A 25,645-nucleotide genomic window follows, 5' to 3' on the forward strand; every position below is an offset into this window, starting at 1 on the left:
AGTTACAACTTCTGAAATCTCATTCTCTGCAGGCAGAAAAAGCAGATATTCTAAATGCATCTGAAATAGCAGATACTTCATGGAAATCTGCCAGTAGCTGCATTTTGCTGAGAACATCTGATCTTGATAAAGATGCCAGTTATTTACGTTTGTCTTTGGGGGAGTTCTTTGGTCAGAGATCAGAAGCTCTTGGTTGTCTTGGTGGAGGCAGTGATGTGAAACGGGTATGTATCTTAATGTTAATGTTAGCACACAAGGAAAAGACAAGAACAACAGCCAGCACTACTTCTGTTCTAATATTAACTAATTCTTCCTGAGAACTACTTTTCTGAGTTTACTTGCCAAGGAAATTCTCTGTGTGACAGATCTGGTTGGGCTTTTGTTTCACACCTGGAATTTCTGATGTGAAGGGCTCGCTGGTGTTAATGATGAATCTTGATCTTGGTCTTTTGGTCGGGAACTAATTATGTGTAGGATTAGAGAGAGAAAAGTACAGCATATACAGGGTGCATGTTAGAGGTCTGAGCAAGTGATCCACGTAATGGAAATGAAATGCTGCTCAGACAGGGGTATTTGAACAGTGAGTGGGTATCTTTGAATGGCTGGTGGGCTGTCTTGGAAAATGCCCAACTTGAGTAAAAATGTAGTCATCTAGACTCTTAACTTACCAACATACTTCTGTATGTTTTTTGCATCTGTCTGATACTTGTCTCTTTTCTTATCTGCTGTTGGTAGATGGTATCTCATCTGTAATTGCAGACAAAAAAGAAATGTGGGGAAGTGTGTCCAGTGGGAGGAAGAAGTCGAATATGTTTGTGTATTTCAGTTGTGTCCTGGTGAATTGGTAGAGTTGGCAGGTTCTGTCCTGCTGCGTTCAGAGGCTGAGCGGTAGAGCATGCCTCCAGGCAGAGGTGATGAAAGCATATGTACTTCCTTTTGTCTAACATATAAGTTGTTAGTTTATTTTATGTTTACATTGGAAGTGTATGTATTTGGATTAGGCATTTGCAGTGGTAGGAGGCATATGTTATTTTTCAGTGGTATGAGAGCCAAACAACAACTGGGGAGGCTGTGGCTGAAACTGCTTTGCAAGCCCACTGAACCTATTTATTAATGATTAAATTTACTTATGCTGTATTCTGGGCTATTTTTTTTTTTTAGCCATCTTTTGGTTACTTTATTACATCTCCGAAGAAAAGGCAACCCGTTGCTTTGCTGAGGCAGTCTGATTCATCAGGAGGTGACACCGTCCAAGAAATTTCACAATTGTCTGAAGTGTTTCGAGGTAACTCTAGAACAGAAGGGTCAGCCCTAGACACTGGTTATAATGGTAGTTAAGAATTACTTGTGTATAGCTGTTAAAGACAAATAAGAGTAATCTGTGATAGGAATACGCTAGTTCTCATTCACCAAGTATCGTTTTTTGCCGTGAGCACCTCCCCCACCCTGCTTTCCCCTAGAAAAACACAGATCACTTACAAGAGAGAACATTCTAATACCAAGTACTACCCTAAATTGTCTTGCATATTTCAGCATTTCCAGATAATGGATGATTACCAGAACGTCTTGTAATAATTAAAGTCTATTCAGAGTTTTCATGTTGAAAAAGCTCTGTAAATGTGTTGCCAAAAAACCAACAAACCCCCCCGAAAATTGGTCTGTTTGCTTGTATAGGTATAGAGGATATAGAGAAAGAAGGAAAACAATTTGGGTTGTAGCTGAGCTGAGAGTGTGTGTGTAAAACGTCGTCTACAATTTTTCCTGCCATCTTTAAAAAAAAAAATAAAATAAAAGGTATACTCCATGGTATCTGCTTAACTTGAAGTAATAATTTAGGAGATTCCTCCAAAAGTTTATATGTAAACATCACAGCATGCATTTTGGTGCATATCTATGCCTATCAACTTAATTAGGTATGTTTAGGAAAGGATGAGTTCATTTTAAATCATCTCCACTGCTCCTCATAGAACTGTGGCAACGCCAGTCTTTGGGAACTTGCTTGTACAGTCAGTGCAGTGACTTACACTTTTTTGCATTGGTGAAAAATACCATCAGGCTTTTGTGGAACCCGCTTCACTGGAGCAGCTTTACAGCTGTAATTTTCCTCAAATATTTTTATATTGCAAATATTTTTAAGGGATCTCTAATGATTATTATTTCTTTAAATCTAGTGTTACTGTGCTTAAATTCACTATACAGTAGTCTGGATTTTTGTCAAAAATTACCAACAGTTCATTGAGTTTATCTCTGTCAAGTTAAATTATAGTTGTAATTGTTGCTTTGAATAATAGAAAAATATACCAATATAATCTGCAGCTCTTTTGATAAGAGGGTTGCTGTAAATGCTAGAGAAAGTAGGTATCTGGATCACTTGGTGGCTGAGATACTAATAGTTACCTGCCATTTGATTTTCATTAGTACTGGCGATTAATAATCTTTATCAGCAATAGCAGAATGCAATTCCTGCTTACGGAGCAGCAGATGGAGAGGAAGCTGAGAAGTCAGCAACCTGAGAAGGGTGTTACTTGAAATACAAAGTATGACCGAACCCCAAATATCTACTATAACAACAGAAGTAAAGAAAAACAACCAACCAACCAACAACCCAAACAGGAAAAAAATCTACATCCCCCGACTCCCACCCCCCCAAAAAAAGAAAACCAAACCAAAAATGTTTGTTGGTTACTTACTTGTTTTCTCACTGATTATAGCATCTTTAAAAGTTGGTTTTAGTGTTCTAGGGAGGTCAGATGTTTTCCTTCAAGGAGGAACTAATTTGTTGAAACAGTAGCTTCTAGATCTCATGTGAACCATACCTCTTAGTTTGGGTTTGGTCTTGTAATCAAGGAGATTGTTTGTGGTTTTGATGGTTTCAGAAACATACCTGTCCATCCTAAACATAATCCTTCAAAATCACAAGTTCAATGCTCTCTACCTCAGTCAAACCCTGTCTCTAGTATAAGAAAATGGGCTTTACTCAAATTTAACTGTTCCAGTTTTCTAATGGAGTTTGGTTTAAGTTCATGTTATCTTGCAAACACCATTTTATGAAAAGGTTTGCTTATCTTATGCTAATATGATAAGCTACCTGAAAATAAAATTTGTACGGTGTGAGCATGGTGTTCATAATGCCAGCTTATTTTGTGACTTGATTGCAAACTTAGCAGTACTTTACAGGAAACAATTGATGCTTACAGTGTTTGGATTTATGCCTTTATGACAGCTTTTTTCTATAAAGCATTAAGGGAGCATGTGTATCCCAAGAATGCAGGTGTTTAGGCAACTCACTGTAAATTAATTCCTTGTGTTTGTCTTTGTTCTTAGATGACTTAGAAGCACAAATGAAAGAAAATGTAAATTCTACCAGCTGTGAAGGTGCATGGCATAGGATAGATACTGCAGCTGGAATACATAAAAGCATTAATACAGAAGCTGCTGCCGAAAGTAAACCAAAGGTATTTCTCTTGTCTTTTTCTATTAAGTGCAACTATGAACTTGAACAAAATGCAAGTAACTTGGACTATTATTGTTTCTTTGAATATGGTGAAATTTGGACTTCTATGTCAGCTCACTGGTTTTTTTTTATTGAACATTTGAATCCTAGCAGGTGCCACTGTTTGTTAGGGTAGTTTCATTAGAATGCCGTGATCCAGCAGTGAGTCAGGTCTTACTATCAGCATCTCATTTCTCTTTTTCTTCCTGCTTCATGTTTGGAGTTGCTTGGTCTGTCAGCCCACAGTTTTTCAGTTTTTCAGAGATTCCTGGGCTGTTGATGTTCTGTGATCAAGTTTCTGAATTTTGGCTGTGGCTTTCACTTCTGGTTTGGTGTTTGGTTTGTTGTTTTTTTTAAGTGATTTGTCTTTAGCATGGGAATGAAGTCTCTTACTTGATAAAATTTAAAAATATCAACATGGTGTAAGTCTGAAAAAGTGTGTGTTCAGTTTGGTAATCCTGGACACCTGCATTCTCTGTCTTGGCACATCATGTTCTTTTTCTGATCAGGCAGAATATACACAGACCCATTCAGTTACAGAAGCAGCCCTTCTGTGCAGTCACTGCATGGTGTCAGTCACTAGCAAGATTGACTTGGTTTAGCTGATCAAATTATGTAAGCTGGAGACTTAAATGCAGAAGGACTGGTTGGATTGCTCATCTGACTATGTACTGCTGTAATTGCTTTTCTTTCTGATTTATCCTTATCCTTATTCTAGATACAAAATGCATGACTTTGGGTTTCGATGATGTATATCCAGATTCTAATCTACCCTACCCTTAATTTGTACAAGTTCAGGTCACCCTTAGTCTGATAAGGATGCTAAAATGTTCTCCAATAGAGACAAATCACAGAATGGTTGAGGTCAAAAGGCACTCCTGGTGATCATCTAGTCCATCCCTTCTTGCTCAAAGCCAGGTCAAACAGAGGAGGCTGATCAAGGTCTGGTCATGTTTTGAATATCTCCAAGGATGGAGATTCTATAGTTTCTCTGGGCAACCTGTTCCAGTGTTTGATCGTGTTGATGTTAAAAATCTTTCCCTTATGTTTAAATAAGAATTTTCTGTATTTAAAACTGTGCCCTTTCTTCTTACTGGATACCTCAGAGAAGAGTTTGGGTTCATCTTCTTTACTCCTCACCTTCCTGCTCCTCTCCCCATCAGGTATTTATACACCTTAATAAGGATTCCTCCTAAGCCTTGTTGTCTTGAAGATAAATAATTCCAGCTCTCTCCTCAGATGACAGGTGCTCCAAGCTCTTACTCAGCTTTGTGGCCCTTCACTAGACTCTCTCCAGTATGTCCATGTCTCTCTTCTACTGGGGAGTCCATAACTGGTCACAGCACTCCAGGTGTGGTTGCACCAGTGCTGAGTAGAGGGGAAGGACCACCTCCCACAGCCTGTTGCCAACTCTTTCTTACTGCAGCCCAGGATGCTGTTGGCTGCCTTTGCCACAAGGACACATTGCTAGTTAGTTGTCAACTTCATGTCTACCAGGACCTCCCAAGTCCTGTTCTGCCAAGCTACTTTCTGTCTTCTTGGTCCCCAGCTTGTATGGATGTGTGGGGTTATTCCTCCCCAGGTGCTGATCTTCGCTTTTCCCTTTGATCTTCATGAGATTCTTCTCAGCCCATTTTTCGGGCCTGTTGAGGTCTCAGAAAGACAGCCTGCTCTTCTGATGTATCAACTGCACCTCTTGGTTTTGTATGATAATTGAACTGTCTGAGGGATGCACTCTGCCCCATCATTCATATCGTTAAGGAAGATGTTGAAATGGTGCTGGCATCTTTCTTGATCCCTGGGGTGCTCCACTAGTGAGCAGGTGACTTCCTGCTGGACTTCGTGCTGCTGATCACAACCCTTTGAGCCAGTTTTCAGTCCAGTCATGGTCTACTTAAATACTCCATACTTCATCAGTCTTTTTACGAGGAGTTGTGAAGACATGCCTGTGTATCTACAGGAGGACAGATGGGGTTTTTTTTCTTCCTGACTGTATGTATATCTGAGGGAGGTGGGAAGAGATTGTGGTCTGGACATGACTGTCTACTTATTCCATGCCTTTTGCTAAGAATAGCCATTGTGAAAACTGAAGAAATCAGACTTGAGTGGTAGAGAAAACTGTAGAAATATCCTTGTCTTCCCCCTGTAGAGAGGCAGATGATTTAAAGTTAATTGGGAAGATACTGTGTATTCAGTCACGGTAGTTTCTTCTCTGTTATTTGTTCTCAAAGGGATTTCACTCCCAGTTCTTCCAACTGAATTAAAACATTTTAGGATTCTGGAAGCTTTACAGGAACTAAGGCTTCCAAGAAGGCAATCTTTATTTAATGTTTAAAAAATCCCAAACAACTAACTCCGTGGAGTAGACTTAAAAAATCAGTACAATGAGAATTATGCCTGCTGCAGTGTTTCTTCTTGACAGGCAACTAAAAATGTGGCAATTAGAAATGTTAATATATTATCATATACCAAAAAGCAAAATAATACAAAGCACTAAACAAAAAATGTATTGCTTTGGTCCTTAACTCATTTTGGTTTGTTGTAGGACGGAATTCATAAAGACAAGTTTGAAGATGGCTTATCTACTAATTTTGACTCTGTCCTGAGTATTAGCACGATTGCATCTGCTATTGCTAATGCTTCCTCCAGTGCTGATCCTTCCCAGCTAGCTGCTATGATGATGGCACTCTCTAATAAAAGTGAAAGAACATGTTTCCTTCCTGGAATTGTTAAAGAGACAGAAGTCTCTGCTAATCAGGTATTATCCAGCAATGTGGAAAATAGTGTATTTGATATGGAAAAATACCTCAAAAAAACAGATGAGCTTGGACATGAAAGTGAATATGAGAGTATTGTGAAACATGAAGCATCTGTCCAGAACCTTATATCTGATACCTTTTTACTGGATAAAGATAAAAATACGGATACTCTTGCAGAAGACTTGATAAATAATCATAGCAATCAGCAAGAAATAGAGGAGCGAATTCTGCAATATTTTCATGGAGAAAATGATATTCAGAATTTGTCTAGTCTGTCTGGTGTTCCCAACTATAGAGATGTAACTGCAAATAATGTAAAATATTCAGAAAAGTTATCAAATTTAGTAAGTAGTAAACATTTACCGTCAATGAATGCCTATATTAGATCAGATATGCCTGATACCCAAACTTCACCTATTGGAAATGAAGCACAGACGTGTAGAATTCCTTTAGCAGCAAAAATGGAAGCGGCACCAAGAAGTTTGCTTGCTCACCAGGGCAGTGATCTCACTAATAGATGTTGTATCGGGGAAGACAAAGAAACTGTAGATCAAGTAACAAGTGCTGTTCTTGAACCATGTAACGATTTGGTGGAGAAAAACACAGGAAATACTCTGTCACTCAACAGCTTAAAACCTGACAAGCAACCTAGTAAATACGTCTCGGTAAGTCCTACAAAAGCAAAACCGATGCAGAAATTGAACAATGATGAAAAGAAGCAAAATGCAGAAATAGAGAAGAAAAACAAAGATGCCACTACCGCTTGCAGTGGTAATGTGAAACATGTAACTTTTGAGAAACTGTCCCTGACTTCCCAGAATAGTACTGGTAAGTAAACCTATATAAATGTAACCAGTTGTTCGAAAAGGCTTTTCTGGACAGTAGATTTGTTGCCTGTGCTTAAATAAATACTGTTATTAAATTCTGTTTTATTTACCAGAGCATAAACCCATTGTACCTAAATGTGACCTGCTGCCTCTGGAGGATGAGCAATGTAGCTTCAGACCTTCAACTTCACCGCTGAATCATTCTTCTCCTAGTGAGGCTTCTGGAACAGCATTTTCAGGGTAAATGTCTTGGTGCAGGTTATAAAGAATTATTAATGCTTCATGGGGATTTTTGAGGGATCAAGTTTTAGTTTGCATGTTGTACTTGATCTCCGTTTATAGAAGATCTTTATTAAGTTGAGACTTCGTTCTTAGACTAAGCTTTCTGTTTGCTTTTATTATATGTGTGGGGAAGCAGTATTAAACAATTGTGGACTTTTTATTTTCCTCACTGGCCTGATGAGACAGAGACACTGGATAGGAACATTGTTTCTGCTCAGGATTATCCAGTAATGTAAGAATACAAAATATTCAGCCTGTTAGTGAGATACACTGGAACAACAACTAATAAATATGGGATTTTATAGCTCTATCAACACAAAGTTTTAGGTATCAGATGTAACTCATCTATTACAAATAAAGCTGGTTGGGGGCTATGCTGTTAATTATATGATAAAGCTTGACATTGTATAGACCAATGAAGATGTGAGTTTTTTTAAAGTTGTAAGTAGTTCAGTCACTTTGATTCTCTGATTCATACCACTGCTTGGTGTGAGAGAGGATGGGTGGAGGTATTTGTATTGCTTTTGTCCACTTCCTATTTTGAAACCACAACTTGTATCTAAGATTTAAGGCTTTCTTAGCAACTGAAGGGCAGTTTTTTTTTTAAATGAGTTCCCATAACAGTAAGTGTTATATAAATGTTAAGATTACAACTAAGTTGATTATGTAGTCTTAAACATATAAATATGGCCAGTAGCCAATGGCTATGTATATCCTCATAAGAAGATGAAGGCAACTGATTTCTTTGCTTTAACTTTTAAGTTCACTGTTGGATATTTAACTATAGTTAGTGTTGTACATGATGTTAGAATTACAGGCTGGCATTTCTCGGAAATAAAAATGTGCAGAAATACGTGAATTTTTGCAAGAATGTTACATTAGACATTAGGATTTCTAATTAAAATTGTCTGTAACTTAGTTGTTTTTATGTAATCTCTTTGACAAAGTGGTGACAGATCCTGTGTTTTCAGCTGTGTGAAATTAAGAGAATCTCAGTAGTGAATAGGAAATACTAGTGTGTGATGTCTGGGATGTTGAATGAGTTGATTTGACATTCTTCTACGTAGTTCCATACATTTATATTGATTCAGCTTTTTTCTTTTAGTAAGGTGTTGTGTTGTTTCTGTGACCTTAGCATCTGAGTTCAGCTGTGGAACTCCCATACTTTGCTTTATGGATTTATATCCCATGAAAATGAGTTTTATGTACATCAAAGCCAGAACTTGTAAAGGTTAATTGAGAGATGGTTTCTCATTTCTACTGACTGTACTAAACAGAATGGCTAAGTAAGTTGATTTTTAGAACAGTGTGGCTACTCTGTAGCATTGATTTTCTTAGGGGCAGCATGAGAAATATGTTCTAATACTGACATACTCTGAATCTGTTTTTCAGGTCTGAAACTGATTTTACTTGCACACCACGTTATCAGGAATCTTCTTGCAAAGAGAGCGTGCTACCTCAGTCAGTTTACTCAAGTCCTAGCATGAGCAGATTAACATACATCTCTGCATCTGACAGTGCCCTTAAGAACACGGCTGTAATATCTAATCTGGAGACATACTGGGTAAGAAAATCTTGAACTGTATTTCAAGTTTCAAGATTCTTGAACTGTATTTCAAGATATTCAGTTTCTTTAAACCAACCAAACAAAAGAACACCTCCCTCTCACCCACAAACCAAACCCTTAAATGGCCATAATAATTCTAAATTACAAAATCTGTAAGGATTGCAGAACAGTTTAGGACATGCTGTGCATAGGGAGAAGGTATTGTGCTTCTTCACCACTCCTGAGTTTTTTTCAGAAATTTAAATTCTGAAATAGATTGTGTTAAATATACAATCTCAATGAATATAAACACAGTAAAATATTCAAAAACTACTAACTTCTGAAAAAAGTTAGTTGGGATATTTTTCCCCCTCTCATTTTTTCCTCAATGTCTTGTTAAGTCATTCTGTTCTTGAAGTGCAGTGTAGTATTCCTGCAGTAGTTTGCAGGATCTGTATCTGCTTTCATCATTCCTGAGGCTCCCTTTCTGCTCAGCTTCAGCTGTTAGGGGAATATTCTCCCTGTTGTTTTTCTTTTTCCTGGAAAAATGTTTATAGGTATGTATTTTAGCTGTAAATTTTCAGAACTGAAGCTGTCATTTTCTACCTCTGATGTTCATTCTGACTGTTTTTACTGCTTTAGCAAAGAGTGCACTCTGAGAGTGAAACTTTTGTTCAGACTTGCAATCTTATGCTGAATAAGATATTTGACATTCTTCTACCTAATCCATGGGTTCCTTGGGATCTGGAATCTTTGTTATGCCTTCCCCCTTCAAAGTGTGTGGAGATGTGGATGGAACTTTAAAAACCAAACAAGCAAAAGCTGAAAAACCTCTCTTGAGTGCATCCATATGTAATGTATAAATCTGAGTGGTTACATTTCTTCTGTAATATCTTTCTCAGTTGTGCCTTTCTCTACCACAGGAAATAGAAATGCCATCTACTATGCTTTGTTTTTTTTGATCAGTTTGCAGAGGATGAGGCTTTTCAGGACTAGTGGCTAGTGAAAGCTTTAGTGAAGCCTTCTCTTCCTCCTATATGAAGACCAGAGCAACGTTCCTTCATGCTGAAAGCATCAGGAGGAAGGAAGCCTGTGTTATGGCCTATAGCCCATTTTGTTCTACGCCTAGTTGCTCAAGTTACAGTGGGAATATCTGTTGTTTTTCATCTTGATGTTTCCAGTGGGAATCACAGCCCCATAGGGAGGAACTCAGGGGCAAATTTAAATGGGTATTTGCTTGCAGTCCATACTGACATAGCATCAGCTCTTGTGTCTGTTTCACATTTGAAATGCATGTGGTTCTGGATTCCTGTAATCTCGTGCAAATGGGTGGCTCTTGATGCTTTTTTCTAACTGGATGCATGCTAGTTTGCCTCTCTGTCTTGAAGAGGTGTTACTGTTTGAGTAGTTCGTGTTCCCCAGGATAGTTCAGCAAGGAGATCCTCAAGTACTTTACCAAAGCTTTACATTTGTATTACGAGTATGTTTGTAAGTCTGATTTATAATGCTGCAGTGTTAATTTATTCCTTTGGGTTAGTAATCTTTTTATGCTGTGTGTGTGGAGAGAGAGAGAGAGACTGAGAGATCTTAATCTCATTTTTACTTATTAAAAGCCACTTTCATGTCCCTTGCCTGAAGCTTCTTATAGACAACAAGAATGTTTGTATTCGTGTTACTTCAGATAATGTTCAAGAAAGTTATAAAGAATATGGAAAGAAATAATCTATACTGCAATTGAGTGCTGCTGTTTAGGATTGATTCATGCATTTTTAACTGTGAAAATCTTCCTGGTATTGGATCCAAACCCAATAAATAAGACAACTCACTGCAGGTCTCTTGTTTTTAGAATAATAGTATCTGTGTACCTGTCAATGACTTTAGGAATTTGTTGGTTTTTTTTTTTTTCATAGTACAGTTGCCTTCCCACAGAATGGCTTTATGAAGTTATAGGAAGTCCAACATTTTTGACCTTGTGGAAACTCATGTAGTCAGTGGTAACTTCAGAGAGCAGAATATTCTTCCGGTGTTAATGCCTAGTGTCGTGGGTTGACCCCAGCTGGTAGCTGAGCTCCTCTTCCAATTGCTTGCTCACTGCACCCTGGGTGGGATGGAGGAGAGAATTAGAAGGGCAAAAGGGTGGGGTGGGGAACTTCTGGGTTGAGATAAAGATGGTTTACTAAGTGAAGGGGGAGTGAGTGGGTGGATGGGCAGGCAGAAAAGTGATGCAAAAGCAATCACTTGCTATCAGCAGACCAATGCCTGGTCAGTCTCCAAGCAACAGCTACTTTGGAAAAATGCCCCCACAGTTTGATTGCTGAGCGTGTTATTTGGTATGGATTCTCTCTGCTCAGCTGGGGTCAGCTGTCCTGACTGTGTGCCCTCCCTACCTCTTGCCCACCCCCAGCTTACTCTGTGGAGTGTCCGGGTGAGAAATGGAGAAGGCCTTGACACTGTGCAAGCACTGTTCAGTGATAGCTAAAACACTGGTGTGTTACCAGCACTGTTTTGGTCACAAATATAAAAATATAGCACCACAGGGGCTGCTATGAAGAAAATGAACTCCAGACCCAGTACACTTAGGTAGAATGTGACTTTAGATAGCAAACAGGTTGAAGTTGCAGGTTTTCTTTTTCAAGGTGAAGAGCCACATATACTGTAACAGCAAAGCTTCAAACAGGACTTTACAAACTTTATTATTTATATTGGATAGCAGTACTAGTATTAAGGTCTGTCTTGTTTTATGTATCCTATTTGCTTTTCTAAAACTTGCAATTCTGCATATTATTTTTGTTTATTAGGATGAAAATGCTAGTGAACTAAGTACAACAATAATTCGAGCCAGCCCAACTTCTTCGCTAGAACATACAAACAAAAATCCAGGAGACCACGCACGTCAAAGAAATAAAACAGAAGCACTGCTTAGTATTGACCAGAAATCAGAAGAAAATGCACTTGCAGGTCTTCAAAGAAAACTTGATGATGTACTGGATCAAGAACTGTCTAAAGAAGGTTATCCGAAGAACGAAAAGCAGCTTGCATCTATTCCTTCAAATGTAGCAGCAAAACATGAAGAGCTAGACTGTGTTAAATCAGCTGTACCAACTAAATTATGTATCTTTCAGCCACTTCCTTTTAATGTTGACGCACAAGAAGCGTGGCAGGATCAAACAAGCAAAGCACAGAGACAAGGATTACCATCCTGGAATATATTACCGGTGTGTCCTGGATTAAGCACTTGTATGCCATTCAATCAAAACTCATCTGGTGAACAATATGTCCCTATTTCAAGCCTTAAATCCCATCTCACTGCCTCTCATAGTCAAGCAATTCCTTCTGTTCCCACATTGCTTACAGGACATTCTCTTGCAACAACTCCATTTGCACAACAGCATCTGGGAAATAAACCATCTACTGGAAATACTGTTTTGTCTCAGTTACATGGCTGCAACTCTGCAGGTTTTGGTCTTCCAGCAGGGCTTCTTTGTTCAGGTATCCCAGTAGGGCATTCTGAGAATCCAGCGATGATAGGAATCCCTTTAGGTTCAAATACTGGTTCTGGCTCTTTGGGTGCAGCTTCACTTCGTAATCCACACTCTACTTCCTGGAACAAGAACATCCTAAATATAAAATCATGTACTGGACAACCTCTTGGAGCTGGTAGAAATGAGTGGGAGTTACCAAAGTCACCTAGTATTGGTAAGTGTGTTTTTTCAAGCGTGTTTAAAATACAGCTATGGACAAGAGTGGCGATAGTCATGACGCCAATATTACAGTAAATAAAATTAAGATGACTACTAACTGTAACCATGACTATTCTTTATGCAAGCTTTCTTATTTTAAATAAAGGTATTACTAATTTTCCTTATTTAATGAAGTCTCTAAATTCAATGTCTATTCTTACAGTTCCCCTGATGGTCTTAAAAGTTTTTCTTAATTTAGAAGAATTTCAGCATTCAGTGGTTTTGTGTTTGTTTAAAGGATCTAGATCTGGCTTTTGTAGAAGGAAGAGAAATCCTGGCTGCAGTTCATGCTGTGCAAGGCAGGTCATGCTCTGGAAATTCAGTTTTATTTTATCTGGCAAGTAGATGACATTTCTGTCTGCAGCCGAACTTGGTGTTAGTCAGTTAAGCCACAAAATCCAAGGAGGGGAGTGGAGGGCTTAAGCTGTTTTCTGGTTACGAAGGGGAAAGACAAGTGGCCAAGTGCCTTCGGTACATTCTGCTATTTCTCTGTGTCTTGACTTAACTCCAAATCTAAGCAGTGCAAGTTACTTTTCATTTTAAAGACTTATTTTAACCTATGATCTCTTGAGGTATTTTTTGCTATACTTTTTTCTGGCTAATTCTTTCAGACAAAAGGACAAGCTAATGGGGTTGAAGGTTTGAATTTGTGGCAGTTTGTAGGTTATTTTCTGTTTATTGATTGTTCTAGATCGTTGGTCTTGCTAGTGCATTTTAAAATAGTAAAATGTGAACAATCTTACTCTGCCTATTTTTGTATATGTAATTGCTAGGTTTTTAATGCGTTTTTGAACTCTGAATATCTATGTAGTCTAAACTTGATTTTTGACAAATGAGGTTTTGCACTTCATTTCCAGTGATGCTAGTCTTAGTTTATATTTTCATCTTATTTGCGCTATTTTTATTTTTTTGAGGGGAATAAGAATGTGTGGGTTTAAAATAAAGCTTGCGGCTCAATTAACAAAAATTTCAGGTGATTATGTGTGTCTCTTCTTGATTTGGTATGAGTACCCATTAGTTTGTTTCTGGATGTAATGAAGATTGATCCTCATTTTGTCAGAGAACTGTTAACTCCACTTTTTTGAGTTATCATTATAACGTTCTGATTCCTCTGAAAGTTATTTTGAATACTTTAGAAGTAAGGACTTCCTGGAAGCAGGATTTCTTTTTGGTTTGGTGATAGCTTTTGATGACTGCACTTATATAGCAAAAATCTGTTCTGGGAGTACTTGGTGTTTCCAGTAGCAAAAAATGCCTGAACAGCTTTTTAGGTGAGAGTTATACTCTGTTAATTTTTTTTTTTCCTTTTTGCTTGGTGTAAATATTCTAAAGATGTTGTAATACTGATACTCACATTTTCTGAGTTGGCCTAGTACTGATTAAATTGTGAATACTGAGTATTTCATATAAGGTGCGTATTTATATAAATACGCTCTGTGGGTTGATGTTGGAATGGGATGTGCTATTTCCATAAGTATTTTTGTTCATGACAATAGAACTCCAAGTAAGATGCAAATTAGAAATGAATGAAATTGAGTATCACACTTGTGGAAAACATTCTTATGAAAACTGTGGGAGTCAAACATTTCCTTGCTATAACAAAGCATTTGTCAAATTAGCTTATAAACTTGTCATGGTGGCAGCCTGAGTGCTGATTTGCTTCTGGGTACTTGGAACTAACAGGAGTGTATTTTCTTCCAAAGGACATGTAAAAGTACCAGAAGAATTGAAGTTCCCTAATGCCTGTTGTGTGGGAATTGCATCACAGACGGTTCTTAGCATTTTTAATCCAACGGAACGGTGGTTGCAGGTCAGCGTTGGAGTACTCAGTGTTTCAGTTAATGGGGAAAAGGTAAGAGATTTTTTTAAAACAAGTTTGTAGGAATAATGCTGTATTCTTACCAGATGACACCTGTAAAATTAGAGCCCTCTGTCAGACTTGTAGGTTTTTTCCCATTTTATAGTTAATATGCACAAAACCAGAGCTACCTTCTTTCATCCAGGCCACCCGACTTGTTCCAACAAGTAGTCATAGAAAAGTAAATGCCATATTGTGGGACTGACTTTTAGAATTGTTTTGTGTGTGTGAAGTGTGGTAGGTTTGAGTTTACAGCTTATTCATGGACACCTTTGTATGCAGGAGAAGTTTACTCTAGAAAAGAAAGTGTCCACGCTGAGGACTGTTGATGCTAAAACATTTTGTGCAGTTTGCTCCCATTTCTTTTGAAATCAGGAGATCTTGAATGACAGAGCATGAGAAGTAATTGGAACAGGCTTCAAGCTAGATGGATCATTCTGTGGGTTATATGTAGCTTGTAGGCCATAGACCGGGGGTGTCTTGCATTTTAATTTTATGAAGTTCTACCTACTTCAGTTGTCATAGTAATAATTCCAGAGGTAAAAGATCTCAAGAACATGAGAATGAGTTAGATTAAAAGTCCATCAGTATAATTTAATTTCCTTTACTGGTGAATATTCTTAGAAGAGAAGAATATAACAGAATGAACATAACATACTCTGAGCTTCTGGCAGTTTGGTACCTGGGAACTTGAGCTAGACGTTATTTCTGTTCTTAATATTTTTTGGTGGACTGCTTTTTATCTAGTTAATCTTGTAAACTGTGTAGTGTTGTACACAGTTCAGTTGAGTTGTGGATTCTGTTCGCTACTGGTTTTTTCCTTTTTTAAATGTAGTTCTTGCTGGTTTTGTTTGATCCTTATTACTGAGAAATAATGGGCAATGATTCACTTCATATATTACTGCTTGTAAGTCTTACAAATACGTATCATATCACTCCTTAGGTGTATTTTTCCAGCAGATGTAGCACTTTCCAGGCGTATGACTTCTGGTTTTACTCTCACCTTCTCTGAATGTTTCCTCTTCAAAAACCACCAAACCACAGTTCTGTGTTTATGTATACATACATGTATATACGAGAGTTAAGATTCCTTCTGTATTTTTCTAGTCACTCAGTATCATGGAGATTTTATGCACTCTTCACCCCTGAGATTATGTTGTACCAGGAGGTGATTTTTTTCATGAAATTACTTTACAGTTGATAGTCCCATTTACAGTTGTTTCCATGAATAAATGTATACACTTGTTTGCTGCACAGTATGATTAAAAATTTTTTTCAGTTAACTTAACTCTGGGCTATACTGAGTGTGACTTGCAGTCTCTTTCCTGCTTGAAGATCATCTATGAATATGTTCACAACAGAAACTTAAGGCATCTGCACTAGAGTTTACTGGTGATCTGCATCCACTGACCTTTCCATTACTCTTCCATCATACCTCTTTCTCCCAACTTTGATGGCAGAAAGCACCAAGTACAATTGGCTTTATTTATTTTGCTGCTGTTCTTTCTCAAAAATCAGGCTTCTACTTATGATTTAATTTTCAACTACGTATCTATACTAAATATAGTGCACATATACTTCATATTTTATATATATACACATATTACATTTTTGTTTTTTAATAGTATATATTTTCAGCTGTATATGTACAACTATAAATACTATAATCCTAGTGTTAATCTTTCACTGGATGCTGGAGAGAAGCCCCAGCAACTTTCAGGCTGATTTACCTAACTTTAAAAAAACCAAACCGAACAACCAAATAAAAAAACAATAAAAAACCCCTGTACAGATGAGTGGAATGGAAGTGGGACATGAATATGAAGATGAAATAAATAATATTGCACAAAACCATATAGAAAATGTCTGTGCTGAGCAGTGGTGCCAGATAAATGTGGTATTTTGAAAGAAACTGTCTTCTGGCAAGAGGCCTGTTAAAAATGACACAGACTTTGTTTTTCAGATGGATCCTGTGAAATATCAATGTCTGGTTTTCAAGAACAAAACCATCGTAGGATCCTATTCTACCAATGATCTGAAAATACTTTTTTTACCTTGTCATTCGGGGATCTTTCAGTGTGTTCTCAATGTTTCATCTTGGCCAGTTTCTGCAGATGCCGAGACAATCATTCAGGCAGAAGCTTTGGCAAGTAGGGTAGTTCTGACAGCAGTCGCTGAGAATCCTAATTTAGAAGTAAGTAACTTCTTGTTGTGTTTGGGGTTGTTTTTGTTGTTGTAATTTTATGAATAGTTTAATGACACTGGAAAAGAATAGGAATGCAATGTTGTTCCTCAAAGGAGCCTGGAATTTCTTATGTTTGGAGTGGGGAGGCAATATAGGAAAATGTTTACGAGAAGCCTGTAACTATCTAGGAAGTTTTTTAGTTTTGGAAAAGCACCTGGATGGAAATGAAGGATTGTGTCTGAAAAGAGTAATTTTAAAGGTATTACTTTTTCTTTAGGAAGGGAATGAATGATATCTTAAACATGTAATGCTTTTTAAGTATCTACTGTGTTGGATACCATTGAGCCTTAAAATGTAATAAAAACCATTTACTTCCATTTGTAAGGATTGATTTATTTATTACATAAAGTAGCCTTTATCTTGGTTTCTTATTACTTTCAGCTTTATGGTGGTATAGAATATTTTCTTATTTTGGACCAAGTAAAATTTGAAAGTGGATGTGTAATGTGCTTTGTCTTGTCTTGTCATAAAGAACAACCAGGTGTGAGACAGTATGACATCAAGAATTAGATCTGACTTTATGTAGTCCTACATTTAGGAGTATGGACAGGCAGAAATGGGCTTTGGTGGTATTTTTGGAGGTCCTGAACAAATTGTGTGATAGTCTGTGATGTCGCTGATAAAAGTAAAATTTTTATGTGGCCTGTTAACTTGCTTTGGGCAAAGTATGTTTTAAAGTAATGATACTCTAGTTTAATACACATGGATATAATTTTTAATGCTTCTTCCATAAATTTTGATTTAATTTTTAGTAATTTTTTTTATATGTAGTTTAGCAAAATCCATCATTCTCCATGTCTTTCATGATACAGTTCATTCAGAGTTGCTTCATATTTAAATTAAAACTAAACCCTACGCTCTGTCTCTGCATGTCTTGTTATATTCCTGAGATTGATAAAAGTACCAATTAAAAGCTGTATTTTGCTACAAATCATGACAATGAAATGTTTTTATGCTAAGAAAAATCCAGCTACTCCTTAAGTCACTTCCTTAACTTTTTAACTTGCTAAAACGACATTTTAAACTACCTAAAACTGACATTTCATATTTGCTAACAATAATCATAGTTTAAATTTATTTTTATTATAAATTAGCCAAAATAATTTGATTGTGTACTAGATCTTGGAGGATAAATATTGCACTAAGATTGGCTTGCTTGACTGAGGCAAAATACATGAGAGAGAGCCAATTGGATGAAATGCCTTTTGATGTCAAAGGAAACTTGTTTCTTAGACTCTTCCTACCCCTGGTAGGTAGTGTGTGTTGCTTCTGGGTGTAGCACGAAGATGATGGAATAGGTGATTAATATCCTTACTTTCCTGGTGCTTTTGTATAGTAGTGTGTTTTGGAGGTCTTCCTTATAAGTTCTGCTTTGCATTAAAACTAGGTGGAAACAGGAAAAAGAGGTTCTTTGGATTTTGGTGACTTGACTTCTGGGAGTTGGAAAGCTCTTCCACTAAAACTTATCAACAAAACCCATGCTTTTGTGCCAATTAGACTTATTATTAATGCAGTAAGTACAATAAACTTACTATATGTGAAAATTAACTTTTTATGATACTGAATTTTAATACAAAACCACTTTGTTGTATGTCATTAAGAAATATACCCTGGACACTAGATGTAAGATTCCCAAGGAATCTTTGGTTGGTCAGGAAATATATATTTTTTTTTTTTTTTCAGAGTGGTAATCTGATTGTGCTGTAATGGTACCAGCAAAAATGCTTCTGGGATAGGTGTGGGGTTTTTGTTTGTTTGTTTGTTTACAGCCTAGCTAGCCATGGACTATGTGTTGCTTGATTTGATAGCACAGGGAAGCAGATAGCAAAAGGGTTGTGTTGCCTAAGCCTTCCCTCTGGAATGCTGGGGATGTATTCCACTGTTCAAACAAGCAGCCAAACTTGCCTCGTAGGAAGTTTAACATGTTCTTTCTTCCTCTGCAGAAGCAAGGGCAGGACTCTGTCTGCTTTGTCTCCCACTAGACACTAGCCTGTATTATAGGCTAGAGTATTCTCCTCTCTGCACCTCTGTGACAATGCAAATTTCAGGTTTTTGGCTAGGCTGGCTGCTGTTTTGTGCTGTGGGAAGGACTGGCCTTATTAAGATGGATCAGGTCATCATGGTGACTAGTGAGGTTTGGTCTTGAAAAGCCGAACTTCTTGAAGGCTTAAACTGACCAGTTCCAGCTTGTGTCCTTTTACTGCAGAAAGGTTTCTGTTTTAAGAGGGTTTGCTGGACTGTCACATATCAGCTGAAACTACAGGCTAATCTTTGATTTTTTTTTTTTTCCAAACTGCTTAGATTCTTCAAAACTTACCTTGCATTTCTCAGCTTTGTCAGCATTATTGTTAATGACAGTAAGAGATTTAATACTTCTAATACTTTTTCTTTGACAGAATGCAGTAGCTTGGCGTTGCTTCACATTTTCCAAGGAACCGGTTAATCCTTCTAATGAACAGTTGCTCCAAATGGATGGAGTTTCTCAGATAACAGCTCCATCAGTTGTAAATCATGTGATACATGCAAGCTATGATGGACAAGTGAGTAATTTGTAGTTAGCTATTCTTCCTGTTACTTGCAGTCTAAAGTGGTGGTTCTGAATATTTGAGTTCACGGTGATGATTTTTGAGGAATTTACCTATTTGAGCGTTATAGTTTTGTTGTTAGATTTTTTTTCTTTTTTTTCTATTTAGTAATTCTGTCCCTCCCGTAGGGTAAGTCAACCAATTTCTTTTTCAGGATCCCGAAGCTTTAACAGTTTGGGTTCTGTTCCATGCACCTAAGAAACAAATTTCTTGTTCAGGTATAGCAATTTGATTTTTCATTTCAGCTGAAAAAAATTTGACTTCCAATGTATGCATGTGTTAGAATTGCAGGAACAGGCTGGAAACCTGAAACATTCTATCTTTAGTTTGTGTGTCCTGATACTTCTGGTATCGCATTCATTTTTAGTAACAGAAGGAGGCAGAATATATCTAGGTCTTAATCTTTTAGATATTAACAGGAATGTTTATACTTTAGTATCAAACTGTACAAAGTGGTTATCTACTGCAAAATATGTGGAATTTGCTTTATTCCTTCTGTTGAGGGAATTAAATCATCACTTAAGGAAACATTGCATTGGATTGCAAAACAGATAAGAAATTTGAAGGAACCTCTGAGTTTTTCTGTCTTCCTAAATAGTGAAGAGTACTAGCCAAACTAGTTGATATGTATATGAGAAGATGTCTTTTTGTTTGCTTTAGGGACAATTTCAGCCCCATTTGACAGAAAGGTAAAACTTTTAAATAAGATTCTGTGAGACCTTATTTGAAAGAAAAAAACATGTTGCCAGAGTAATGGGAGAGCTTTTAATACCACCACAAGATTAATATGTTGATCGGACAGTAGCAGAAGTAAGACATGCATCCATAGGAATGGCTTTGCTGCTAATGGACTTGCTTTTGTTACACGTGGAATTGTTCCTAGATTCCTTGGGTCCTGCAGATGAATTCTTGGCAAGAGTTGATGTGGAAGTTGATAGTCCAGGACCTAGCAGTGTGATTAAAAGTATTCCTCTCCGAGCAAGAGCTGGAACAGCGAGGATACATGCTCCAAAGGACTTACAGGTTTGCATGTATTCACAAAGTGTGTTTCAGTAATAGTTTGCCTCTCCTAGCCTACTTTTTTTGTAATGTTTGGTTTTATTATATATGTATATATACATAGATACATACATACAGACTTCTTTACTTTTTCCAGACAATACATCTGTCTACTAGTGTGGGTTCAACAGCTAAACAGCAGCTGCCGCTGAAAAATGCTGGAAATATTGGTGTATATTTGAAAGTTAAGGTAGGTTGACTTCTCCCTGTTGAAATCGTGAGTTTTGAGCCGTTAATAATATTGAAACTAGAGCTGAGCCTTGGGGATCCTAGCTTAACTGTGTGATTTGACAAAAGGTTTAAAAGTTTACATAAAGAGAGTGGAAAACAGGAAAGAGATTAGCTCACATTATTGGAAAAAAGTGTATGGAAGTTTTGCTGCTTGACTTCAGTTATGTTTTTTTAACAAACATACTTTAATGATTTTTAATAAATAAATTTTTAAGAAGTGTATACAAATACCTAAAATTTTGTGGTGAATCCTGTGCTGTACGGCAGCTGTTAACTAGCTAGTGGAGTGAAGCCCATTTAAAGCAAAGAGGAATATTAGCATTGGGAAACATCTTTATTTCCTAACAAAGCTGCATTAGGTTTATATGTGATGTGTGATCTCTTTACTAATTTTCTTGAGGATCCATGGAAAGCATGGTCCCAGACTGAAGGGTGATGAGACACATTAGAAACCAGCATTTCAAAGTCAACGGAAGGAGCAGCCGGTCTCCTTTTACATAAAAAAAATTAAAAAAATATTGAGGGTTGTGAGCCCATCATTTCTTAGAGCAGAGGTCATGGAAACGGGATGCATGACTAGTATCACAAACACCACATTGGTGTGATACTGGATACTAATTGATACCAGTAATAGTTGGTACCAGCCTTGAGACTAGTGATATTACTTCATGTAATAAGTACTACTTATTGTTAAATTCTTTAAATCTCTTTGTGGCCCCTTCAGTGATGTATACACAGTTGATGTCTTTAGTACAAATACCTCTAAGAGAAGCATCTGGAGTGTCTGACTTCAGAAGAGTTTAACTCTTCTAGTAAACTAGTGCAGGCTTATGGGAAAGTTCTGAAGGTGCCAGGTGTATTTGAGTTGTCTGAACTGAACATGCACAATCAAATCATATTACATCTTGCAGAATTGTTCATTCCCTTAAAATAAGTAACCAACCCTCCCTTTTCCCCTTGTTTGCTTTCAGACATCAGATCAGGACAGCTGCTTTGCTGTTGAACCAGAGGATCTTTTCCTTCTTCCTGGAGAAGAAAGGGAAGTGACTGTCGTTTTTTTCCCAAAAAGCATAACTAGTACAGAAAGGTAACAACTGATTTTATGCCACCTGTGTTAAAAAGAGTTACCTTTGACCTTAAGGTCATGAACAAATTGAAAGTTCTACCCACGGGGGAAACTTGAAACTTTGACTTGGGTTGCTTTTGTGAGAGTCCTCATTCATTACAAAGATTTTTGCTGGGGTTCTTCTGTATAATAGATTACCTGCCTCTCTTGCTGTACATAGCTTAATGACCAGACAATATTTCCCATCACAGATCAGCAGGTGTCCCGAGACTTATTTAGTGGGAATAAATGGAGTAAGTTTCTGAAGCCCTTTATATGGTACTTGTTTCTAAAGTACAGCAAAGCCTTAAAATACTTGTCTTCAGCAGCTCCTTCAATTTCTTCTGCTCTTCTTCACTCCACTGAGACAAGGGACATGTTGTCTCTATTTTACATACAAAAATCTTGAGCACAGATCAGGATAGAAAGTGCTCATTAATTTTGGCTGCCATAATTAAATAAAATTTCAGCTGTAAATCACGTACAACATTAATGTACATGTTCCTCTTGCAGATGTAAGCATTCATATTTTTGCACGTTAGCACCTGTCAAACTTCATTCTGTGAAGTAGATTTGGTTGTTCCAAGTGACCATTCTGGTGTCATGTAAGATTATTTTATTTTTTTTTGGCAATAGCAGGGTTCTGACTGATTTAATCAGAGCAGCTTTTCCTCGTTACATGTTTTCCAGTTTCTGCTCTAGTAGAGCAAGAATGGACAAAGGAATGTGTCCAAAATATGTTCAGCTTCACTGTCTAGTTTAAGTAGGCCTAGCTAGTGCATTAAATAAAACAATGAGTTGTTCTGTGCTAATGACAGCATGATCCTAATGGATAGGCACACAAAATGATTTCTTTGCTTTCCTGTAGCTTTATGCATAACTGGTTTACATTACAGGCTCAGGGTACTGAGTAGGGTTGGAAACTTTGCAGTCAACTTGCAAGTGTTGCCAAAGGACTAATGAACTAACTAAACCAGTAACAGGAGTTCATGTTCCCTACTGGTGGGATGCAGGACTCAGTCAGTAGGCATCATAGGAATTCAATGACAGCTAGAGTGAAGGATGTTGAGCTTCGTTCCTGGCTCTAAGTGGGTCTTGTGCCATGGCAAATGCTTCAGTCTATTTTTAAAAGCTTGATTTCCTTCCTGCCCTGTGCCTTTTTTCTAGTTTTTTCTGTTCTGTTTTTCTGACTGTGTTTTCTGTTTTTCCTGTTATCATTGGTTAGATACTTCCAATCTCCACTTCTTCCATATCTACTTCATCCTTTTGTTTTATTTTTTGTTGACTTCTGTCCACCTTAATTAGACAGCACTGTCTTTTTCTGTTCCTCTTCTGTTTTGTGGTTTGTTTGTTGTTTTGGGTTTTTTTTTTTTTCCTTTGGTGTGCCTACTTTCTCTTCTGTTTTCTTTGCTAGCTAGGTTCAGCTTTCCTAGTCAGTATTAGCCCATTTCTTTCTACTTCATTATTTAAATGTATATTCCTGATGCTCTCATTCATTTGTTTCTCTGCTCTGCCTGAAGAAGGTGGTAGTCATCTGGACAGTGCTCGTGTCCTATAGGGTAGAGACTGTATCATGAGAAGGTGGCTGATTCCATGTCTGTGGTTTCAGTGTTCTTTATCACAGCAATTCCAGGAAACAAAGTGAGGAAAAAAAATCTTAGGTTTGTGGCTTAGAACGCTACCATTGTTAACAGGACTCAATTTAATTTTGATGCTCCTGGGTATCTCACACTTGTAAAACTTCATTGAAGTTTCACAGGTGTTTCAAAAGGCATTTATTTAATCTATGTAGAGACCGCCAGACTTTATTTTTTGCCCATGGTAACTTCTAATTATTTTGACAGACTAATTTTGGAGAGAAACAATTTACCTAGCTGTAGTGAAATACTTACCTGAACCATTTCCAGATGAAATACTTCAGAAGATTGCTTGAGGTACATGTGACATGCATATTTATAGCCCAGAGGATTATTTTGCTATGCCTAAAGCTGGCCTTTGTCATAAAATAAGAAAAAGTATTTGTATTTTCCCCTTAAGAAGGTAGTTTAAAAAGGTCTATCTATAATTTTTTTTCTTTAGTTATGTTTTGTTTTCATCAGCTGATGTTCAGCTGATCAGTTCTGTGGTGGGATTTAAATGTATTTATTTATTTTTGAAGTACTTTGAAAATCCTTGTGCTGCCATCTGGGCCTCAGTATGAAGTGGTGATAAAAGGTGAGGTGGAGTCTAAGGAAAATAGACCTGTGTCTACAGCTGCTGCCTGCTCGGACATCCCACCCATTCTCTCCAACAAGCAGTTCATTGCCTGGGGAGGAGTACCACTTGGAGCATCAGTGTAAGTATTAGTTGGGCAGCTGTTCATATAGAATATAATATTAAGTATAGGAAATATACTTAATGGCATTTATTTGAGGTAAAACTTCCACATTGATCATCCACAGGTCATAAACTAAGCTATTGTATGACTCAAGTGAGAGAAGCAGTGTATTACAATTAATTTTTTTTGTGCAAGAAATTTTTGGAAACAAACTGTGATCTTGTTTGAGCTTTTTGTATTCTTTAGGAGCCTTTAGTTATTGTTAGAGTAATAACTGATTCTGTAAGATTAGTGTGTTATGTAAGTAGAAATGTAGTGGTAAATGTTTTCCAAGTAAGCTGATGGAAAAATTATATTCGTTTGACACCTGTCTCTTGCTAGAACTAAATCTCTGTGCGTGTTTTTCTTCAATTCATCTATTAAGACTAGAAGAATCCAATGTGGTAATGTAATTTGACCATCCAAATAGCATAGGTTGTTGGAACATCCCGTAATTTCTATGCATTTGAATGTGTTCCAATGTTAAAAATTTTAGTGATGGAGAACCCATTGCATCCCTAATTAAGATGTCTGTATCCTTCAGACTAGTTCTTGTCTGAATTTCTTAGTTTCAAGTTTCCAGCTTCAGTATGCCATGACTCAGTGAAACTGTTCATAGTTGTCTAGATACACTTTGCTGGTTTTGTATGTAAAGGCTGCAAGTTTTGCAGATCTCTGGACTTCTGTTAAGTATCACTGTAAGGACTAATCCAGAGTTGTTCTGATACTTTTTGAGGAATCCAGTAATGTTCCTGGTTGTTTAAAAGTGATCCATGTTTGTAGCCAACAAATGTTTTTAATAGCTATGTTCCTATATTCCTATATTTTTCTGCTTTGTTAAGACAGTGTATTTTTAACATAGTAGTTTTGGCTGTTTGGTGTTTGAGAATTACTTTTTCTTTGTATGCTGCTACCTTTTTATTTCCTGTTGCTCCTGAAAAATAGTTTTTATGCATCAGTGGTTTTAGGAAGCTGAAATTGTTTTAAGAATATTTGTTCCAACAGAGTACAAAACAGTGTCTGCCACTGAAAATCAGGGAGATGCTTTGCTATCCCTACGTCCTTCTCTTTGATTTTTATTACATGATCCTTCCTCCTCTTTGTGTTTTTTAGCAAGTTTTAAGGCTCGTCCCATCCTTCTGTGGTTGTTTTTTGACTTTGCAAAATGATAAAGGCACTTGCTCTGCTTGCTGGAGGTGTTTCCTTCCTTAACAGAGGAAGGATCTGAGTACTGTAAGCCTGATCAATGCCAGGATATATCAGAGAGAAAAAAATTACTTTTTGGTCAGCCTGACACTGTGAAGTGGCCATAACTTTCTTTGGTACTATCATGTTGAAAAGTACATGAAAAGCAGAAGTTATCCTTAATTTTGTGCTTTAAAACTGCTCCAGTGAATCTGGGCCAGACTACTCACAAGACTCTTGCTTCTGCATGACTAAGTGTCTCCGGATAATTTAATAGTAACTGTCTCTTAAAGTGGGTTTTTTGAAGGAATTTTTGTATTGACACAACTGCAGCTTGCATTAAAAGTTCAAGCTGTTAAGTACAATACTTGAAC

General features: G+C 37.2%; 1 protein-coding gene across 1 annotated transcript in view; it reads left to right on the forward strand.

The window, feature by feature from the left end:
- Positions 1-25,645, forward strand: part of CEP192 (centrosomal protein 192) — an 88,436-nt gene that overhangs the window by 32,985 nt on the left and 29,806 nt on the right. The window contains exons 21-36 of the mRNA XM_056331495.1: positions 33-224; positions 1,162-1,285; positions 3,325-3,455; positions 6,039-7,080; positions 7,193-7,319; positions 8,754-8,925; positions 11,706-12,603; positions 14,351-14,499; positions 16,469-16,699; positions 18,138-18,263; positions 19,147-19,290; positions 19,490-19,553; positions 20,219-20,358; positions 20,492-20,584; positions 21,597-21,712; positions 23,889-24,065. Of these exons, the coding sequence (XP_056187470.1) occupies positions 33-224; positions 1,162-1,285; positions 3,325-3,455; positions 6,039-7,080; positions 7,193-7,319; positions 8,754-8,925; positions 11,706-12,603; positions 14,351-14,499; positions 16,469-16,699; positions 18,138-18,263; positions 19,147-19,290; positions 19,490-19,553; positions 20,219-20,358; positions 20,492-20,584; positions 21,597-21,712; positions 23,889-24,065 (3,926 nt within the window). The remainder of the gene's footprint in view (positions 1-32; positions 225-1,161; positions 1,286-3,324; positions 3,456-6,038; positions 7,081-7,192; positions 7,320-8,753; positions 8,926-11,705; positions 12,604-14,350; positions 14,500-16,468; positions 16,700-18,137; positions 18,264-19,146; positions 19,291-19,489; positions 19,554-20,218; positions 20,359-20,491; positions 20,585-21,596; positions 21,713-23,888; positions 24,066-25,645) is intronic.

Source organism: Falco biarmicus, chromosome 3, assembly GCF_023638135.1.
Source record: "Falco biarmicus isolate bFalBia1 chromosome 3, bFalBia1.pri, whole genome shotgun sequence".
Taxonomy (NCBI): domain Eukaryota; kingdom Metazoa; phylum Chordata; class Aves; order Falconiformes; family Falconidae; genus Falco; species Falco biarmicus.